General features: G+C 40.8%; 1 protein-coding gene across 3 annotated transcripts in view; it reads left to right on the forward strand.

Moving 5' to 3' along the window:
- Positions 1 to 7107, forward strand: part of pdgfbb (platelet-derived growth factor beta polypeptide b) — a 13429-nt gene that overhangs the window by 5318 nt on the left and 1004 nt on the right. The window contains exons 1-8 of one of the 3 annotated variants that reach the window (XM_032537820.1): positions 435 to 523; positions 1023 to 1115; positions 1732 to 1788; positions 3300 to 3493; positions 3632 to 3814; positions 5136 to 5946; positions 6500 to 6649; positions 6789 to 7107. The exon at positions 6789 to 7107 is cut by the window's right edge and continues 1004 nt beyond it. In XM_032537820.1, coding sequence (XP_032393711.1) covers positions 3365 to 3493; positions 3632 to 3814; positions 5136 to 5946; positions 6500 to 6633 — 1257 coding nt within the window. In that variant the 5' untranslated portion in view covers positions 435 to 523; positions 1023 to 1115; positions 1732 to 1788; positions 3300 to 3364 and the 3' untranslated portion in view covers positions 6634 to 6649; positions 6789 to 7107. Of the gene's footprint in view, positions 1 to 434; positions 524 to 1022; positions 1120 to 1731; positions 1789 to 3299; positions 3494 to 3631; positions 3815 to 5135; positions 5947 to 6499; positions 6650 to 6788 lie in introns of those variants that run through there. The other 2 variants (XM_032537819.1, XM_032537818.1) reach the window with 2 other exon arrangements.

Below are 7107 nucleotides of genomic sequence, written 5' to 3' on the forward strand. Positions count from 1 at the left end.
CCCCCACCACACCACCCCTCAGCTCTCTTGACCATTAATGATTTGGGGGGGGTTAAACCCACAGACAGGCCATAGAATCACAATTTAGAGCTGTTGCTTGGTTTCTGGTGTGGTGGTGAGGCTGGTGTTATTTTATCCTTTTATTATACACACACACACAAAAAAAAAAAAACTGAAATGATTTTTCCTACTATCAAGTATTTCCTGTGGAGCCACAACCTGATATTGTTTATAGCCCCCACGCTATGAAACGCCATTGTCTTCCAAAAACTAAACAAAAAACACAAAAGCCAGACCCTGGCATGGAGTGTTACATTCCTTCATTGTTATAAGCAGAACAAGTCAGTGTAGATGGTGTTTAAAGGCCTGAACAGTAACAGTTAACGGAATTTGAATTTGAGTTTGAGTAAGAGCTGCCTTTTTTTGTCACTTTTTTTATATTCAGCGTAAACTGAAGTATTTACAGCCGTCACTGATGTAAATAAAACCTCTCACAGCCCCAGAGAGCATCACAAACTTTAAGGTAAACATGTTAGTCTTTGTTTTAAAGACTGACGGCAGATTCATGTTTCCAATCTCGGGGGTTGGTTTTTGACAAGAGATACCATGTGGATTATATTTTGATCACCCTTTTTTGTGCCTAACTTTGTGCCCCAGTCTTATTCCATTTCCTCAGATGAGTGGTTTGGAAATCCTCAAAAAGCTATTCTTCCAGCCTTTTACACCGCTGGGTGGGGATGGCGCAGTGGATATGACACATGCCTTTGGTGTGGGAGACCTGGGTTCAATTTCCACTTTGATACATCAACCAATGTGTCCCTGAGCAAGACACTGTGGGTCTGACATATACATTTGCTTTGGATAAAAGCAAAAATTTAAATGACATATAAAGTAAAAAAAAGTCTAATTGATTATGTGCCTTTAACTTTGTTCTCCCATAATCGTGTTCTAAGGCGGTCCAGAGTAACAAATGTTATTTCTTTGCTCTGTTATATTAATTCCCATACACTTGTGTGTTTCAGGGGGAGCCTCTGCCTGCGGCCCTGGTGGAGCTGGTTAGAAACAGCCCCATCTCTTCCATAGAGGACCTTCAGCTGCTGCTGCTCACTGACTCCGTAGGTAAAGACCAGCGCATTCTCATATTACTGTTGATACATATGCTGACACCGGACTCCGTTTTGGGGTGGTATCATGGATCCTAACACAGTTACTTTCTGTCCAAATCTTTATTTTAATCTTTTTCAACTTCATAACCACATGGAGCTAACTGAATCTTTCCTAAACCATTTTTAATGTATTGTATTAACAGTATTTCTTACCATGACACTGGTGGGTTTCCTAATCTTTTGTATGCCTTTACCACAAATTCATAAAGATTATAGTTTGGCAACATTGATATTAAACATTGTGTAATCAATAGTTCACTAAATAATACATAAGTGGGAAATGCTATGAGAAACTGGAAACTATCAATAAGTGACTACTTTTATACCAGAACTTGTAAACATCAACAACTGAGACAAACAAATGCAGAAACAAGGAGCAGGGAGAATGCATGATCTTAGAAACACACACACACCTTCATGAAAAATACACCAGAGCTCCTGTTTTATCTCTATACATGCAGAGGGCGCTAGAAGGCCTTAGAATAAAATACACGCCATATGCCGAAAACAGACAAATTTTCAGTTGTGTTTATAAAAATCAAATGTTTGTTTGTTGTTTTTTCAGATGAGGAGGACGGGATTTCTGCAGCAAATGGAGGCCATAGACTACCAAGGAGCCTCGGTGAGCCAAGCCCCACTTCTTCCTTTTTAAAAATTCCCCTACAGTGTAGAGGTTGAAGGGTTTCTTGTTGCGCTCAACATGTACATTTATTGTATGTCACGAAATACAGAGACATCACTACTATTACTCTTGTGGCTTTTTTAGATCTTAAAGAGGATTGTTATGGTATGGCTGACAGTTTGTGTGGATGGATGTCTGTGTATTCATACTCATAAACATGTTAATAGAAGGTTGGAGTGCTGACATGGAGAATTCCTGATTTTCCTCATGAATGTAAAAGCACTCCATCCTCATTAGTGGAGGACTGTGGTTGTGTTCAGTCTGCCTTCCTGGGAGTTGATTGATGTGACAAGTATGGCTCTAGTGACACGGTAAAATTCTTCCCATTAACCTGTTTTTCGCAATCACGATAAAACAGATGTCTGAATTACTGGACACTAATCTACAACAGTCTGGGAGACTTTCCTGGATTTCCTCTAGCATGAAGAGATGCTAATGGCTACATTAATCACCACAAGCTATGCCCAATATTTTATTTGTCCTTGTATGTTCAAACAGAATTGAACCGTGAACCTTTTTGACACAGTGCAATGAAATCCCCTCATGTTTCTGTGTAACATACCAATACAATGCATAAATCAAAACAAGTCTGATTTGAAGAAGTTGTAGCATACTCATTTGAAATGCATGAGTTTCACATTATAATCCGCGGCAGATAGAAACAGGCGGTAGAGGATTCTGCGGTGATAATGCGGGATAGTTGTACGTGCGCTGCATAAGTCATAAGCAACTACTTTATAAAATTGTAAATTGTGCTTCAAAGATGAGAGCTTCTTATCGTACAAAATACGCATCCAAACACTCTAGATGAGTCACTGTGGATGATTGAGTAAGCTTAGTGGAATTGGAAGTAAGTAATTAGGCCTCTTAGCAACTTGGGATGGTTTAGATTTCAGTGGCAAATGAGGAGCCATGTGCATTTAGATTTTTGTCTTTTACTTATTGCTTCAACAAACACAAATTGAAGAGGTTGTCTAAAGTCAGTGGCTTGTTAAATATTAAAATAGAGCTAAAGATCATTTTTATAATGCATGCATGTTCTGAATTCTAATGCCATTACGAACACAAATACAACCAGTCATACTCAAACTCATGGATGGACTAATGACCGCATAGAGACACAAAGGGACAACAAAGAGACAGAGCAACGACAAGGAGACACAGAGTGACAACAAAGAGACACGAGCGACAACAAAGAGACACAAAGCAACTACAAAGAGATGCAAAATGACTAGAAACGCAGAAACAACTGCAAATTGACACAAAAAAAACTATGAAGCGACTTAAAGCGATGACAAAGAGATGCGAAAAAACATGCAAATTGTCTAAAAAATGATGCAAAATGACTTTTTTCTTACGTAGGAGAAATGCTCAGGGTCAGTGTCCAGGGGTCTACTGTTTCATAATCTGTGTATGCTCACACTCACACACAGTCGTATTTCATCCCTCAGATGCCCAGCCAGCTCAGCAGGCTCTGTGTAAAGTTCGTACAGAGGTGGTTGAGGTCACCAGGGCGATGTTGGACCGTAGCAACGCTAACTTCCTGTTATGGCCGCCCTGCGTCGAGGTGCAGCGCTGCTCTGGCTGCTGCAACACCAAGAGCCTGCAGTGCGTCCCTGTCCTCACGCACACCAGATACTTGCAGGTAAGCATTACCACACACACATAAACATACAGTACACAAATGTCCAAACACATACATCTACAAGGCTAGAGGCTGCGCTGTCTTTGTGTTATACGCAGAGCTCTGATCTGACTTTGATATTCTTCTCAACCTCTCCAGGTCATGAAGATCGAATACATCAACAAGAGACCCACTTACGCCAAAGCTGTGGTGTCAGTGGTTGATCATGTGGAGTGCCGATGTCAGCCCGCTCCACGTCCCTCTGCGCCCAAGAAAAAATCATCTCGCAGACAGCATAACCACCAGCACCGAAACCAGACACTCAGCCAAGGACACGGACAGGTACAATATAAAATGCCATACTTACTTGGTGTTGGTGGAATGCTTTTACTGCACTACGTGGCTTTTGTGCATATGTGTGTAAATGCATATATAGATCCACTCTAAACTTGGTTAAAACCCGACTACTCTAGGCTAGGCCACTGTTACGATACCTCAACACTTCTGGCACCTTCTTCACAATAAAAGGCCTAATCAACTTTCCTTTGTGGATAACCTTTTCTGTCAAACACCTACCAGAAGAGTTGAGTTTATATGGTTCTCATGCCTATATTGTTGTTTCATGTAGTAAAAATGTAGAGGTTCGTACTATATTTAAATAGCTTCAGGCTGATATATTTTTTTATATTAGATAATAAATACATTCTTACTTTTATGTAGTCAGCATTTATTATTTATAATATTTGTATTTATAATATTATCTACTCACTAAAGCTACAATGCAGAACTATTATATAGTAATGAATGTCTGTTACATTCAAGCTATTGCCAAATGAGTTGCTACAAAGCTTATTAAGACAGTCAGCTCCACAAAAAATCTCTCTGCATTTCTCAGCATGGCGATGTGATGCGTATTTACGTCACCGCTGATGAAGGACAACAACAGCGTTCAGCTTTGGAAATGAAGAGGACATAAAAATGACAAGATAACTACCTATTCTGAAGAGTCCATCATGTTTTTTTAATCCTCCGTGTTAGTAACTGCATTGAGAAGGCGGGTTGCGCAATCTTCAAGGGCTTGCATCATGTGGGCGCTCCTACAGTGCTCTTGTCATTAATTTGAATTCTTCATGGGGGCTACAGAAAGAACACACTATAGCTGTGACAAAACCTTATTTTGTGACTGATAATTTTAATGTATTTAAAGCTAGATGTGCATAGTTTCTGTTGCCCCCATGAGGAATTCTATGTAATGACAACAAAACTCTAGGTGCGTCCACATGATACAGCCTTCCTTGATTGCGCACCGCCCCCACCCCCTGCTCCATGCAGTTGCTAGTATCAAAGAAAGACGCAGGATTAAAACAACAAGATGGACTCTTCAGAAGAGGTAATTATCTTTACTTAAGTTTCTGTGTGCAAAAGCCGCCGGACAACCCGATCTTCTGAACATACTGACAAATACAGTTTTGTGGAGCTGATGGTTTTAATTAGCTTTGTAGCAACTTGCCAAACTTTTGGCAATGGCTTGAATGTAATGAACGTTCATTAATATCAAAAGGGCACTAAAGCTTTAAATGTGTAGAACTAACACTTTGGTTGAGCACTAATGGACAAAGCTGAGATCTAGCTGAATTAAATTCTTTTACTTTTTTTGTGAAAGGTCAAGGTGCACTCCAAGGATGAACTCCATCAGTGGGATGAGCTGAAGCAGAACCAGGGGGCCCACCTAGAGGACCTCCTGGAGCATCACTGGAGCCCCAGAGGAGACAGCTTCACCCAGCCTGGAGAAGGGTACAGCCTGGTTAGGGAAGACACATCTCGCACTGGAGAGGCTATTCCATTTTCCCCACACTGGGCACATAACTCCACCAGGCTCCTTGGGACTAAAGACCAAACTGAGAACCAGGAGAACATTTCCTCAGTAGACAATGTTGGTGCTGAAGGAAAGAACCAGTTGGTAGAAGGTGGGGAGCTGTTGCTGCTCAACAACACTGAAGGGAAAGTTGATGAGGGAAATGAGAACAGGGACGGAGGCACTCAAACGCACAGTCCATTATGGCAAGAAGACAGATCCAAACTTTCAAAGAGCCACACAAGTGGTTCCTCACACCCTGTTACTCCGCATCTTCTAGCCAAGCTCAGTCCCACTGAGGCGCCTGGTGAGAGAGTTGGGAGCAGGTTCCGACCGACCAAAGAGCCAAATCCAGAACCTCGAGAACAGGCGAGACGAAGAGACAATGAGACTCCCGAGGTGGTGAGGATATTACAGATCGAGGAGGAAAAACTGGAGCAGGAGAGGAAAGAGCTTCTACTTCTCCACAAGAGGCTTGACCAAGAGAAGGAGATCCTGAGACAGCAGCAGATGAAACGTGAAGCGGAGGAAAGGGAGAAAGAAAAGGAAACGGATAGACAACATCACCTGCATGATAAACATTATCATCATCTGCAAACAACTACAACACAGAAACCAGGTATAAGACATTATTGAAAACCATGGGTTACTAAAAACACAAATAAAAATACTAGGGTTGAACAATGAATCGCTTTCAAATGGAAATTGCGATTTGAAAGAATGCAATTAGCTAATCATGAACACAAAGTTAAATGTTTGGTGTAACATTTTTATCCGTTTTCATTATTATATGAACTGTTTTTTGAAGATACATGCTGGAAAAATGTTACGTATCACAGATTGTCTACAGAAACAGTGGATTTTCATTTATTTTGTATTTATTTATTTAACAGGGTCGTAGAAGGTGCAATATGTAGCTAAAAAAATAATCGCAAATCAAATTGTAATCGCAACATCTGAAAAATCACAATACATTTTTTCCCTCAAATCGTTCAGCTCTAAAAAACACTAACATTAAGTAACCTGTCATAATAAAACCTTGTGCACAAAGGTTTTTATTTTTCTTGTTTCGTTAACTATTGTGCATTTTTAACTCACAACAACCAGAGCCGCAGTAGAAAAAGTTACAGACTTTTGGTCATCTTAATACTATGTAAATCCTATTCCGACAGCGACAACATCTACAACAACCACACAGCAGCCATCAGCTCCAGCAGGCCCCAGACCTCCAGCCCGTCCAAAGAAAAGGATGAGGAAGAATCGCAAAAGAATCAGCAAGGCAGCCATGAGAGCAATGCTAATGTAGAGCTGAATAAAGCCAGGTGGGTTCCCCCCGAATATTTACATAATAAATGTGAATGTAATATTTGTATTTACTGATTATAAAGGTACTTTAAATTCAATTCACTCTGCCAGTATGTACGCAGTTCAAAATATGTCTTCCTATGTTTCCCCCTTCAGGGACACAAAGTGAACTTGGTGTATTTCTTGGATCCAGAGATGAAGCAGAATGACTCCCTTCGTATAAGTATTTATTCACGTGTCAGTAACCTGCTCGTCCTGTGAGATCTCCTCCGTAACACTACTAATGACTGTCTGGTGAACCTGTAACTACACATGTGTGGAGTAAGAGGAGGGCGAGACGAAAATGGGATATAAATAAAAAAGGTGGACCTGGTCAAGAAAATGCCTTGCTCTGCAACAACAGTTGCTGATATGAAGTCACAAGTTTCACCCGAGACTGACAAATTGGGTGCAAGCACAGAACCTGTGGGGAGGG

Source organism: Etheostoma spectabile, chromosome 15 (assembly GCF_008692095.1).
Source record: "Etheostoma spectabile isolate EspeVRDwgs_2016 chromosome 15, UIUC_Espe_1.0, whole genome shotgun sequence".
Taxonomy (NCBI): domain Eukaryota; kingdom Metazoa; phylum Chordata; class Actinopteri; order Perciformes; family Percidae; genus Etheostoma; species Etheostoma spectabile.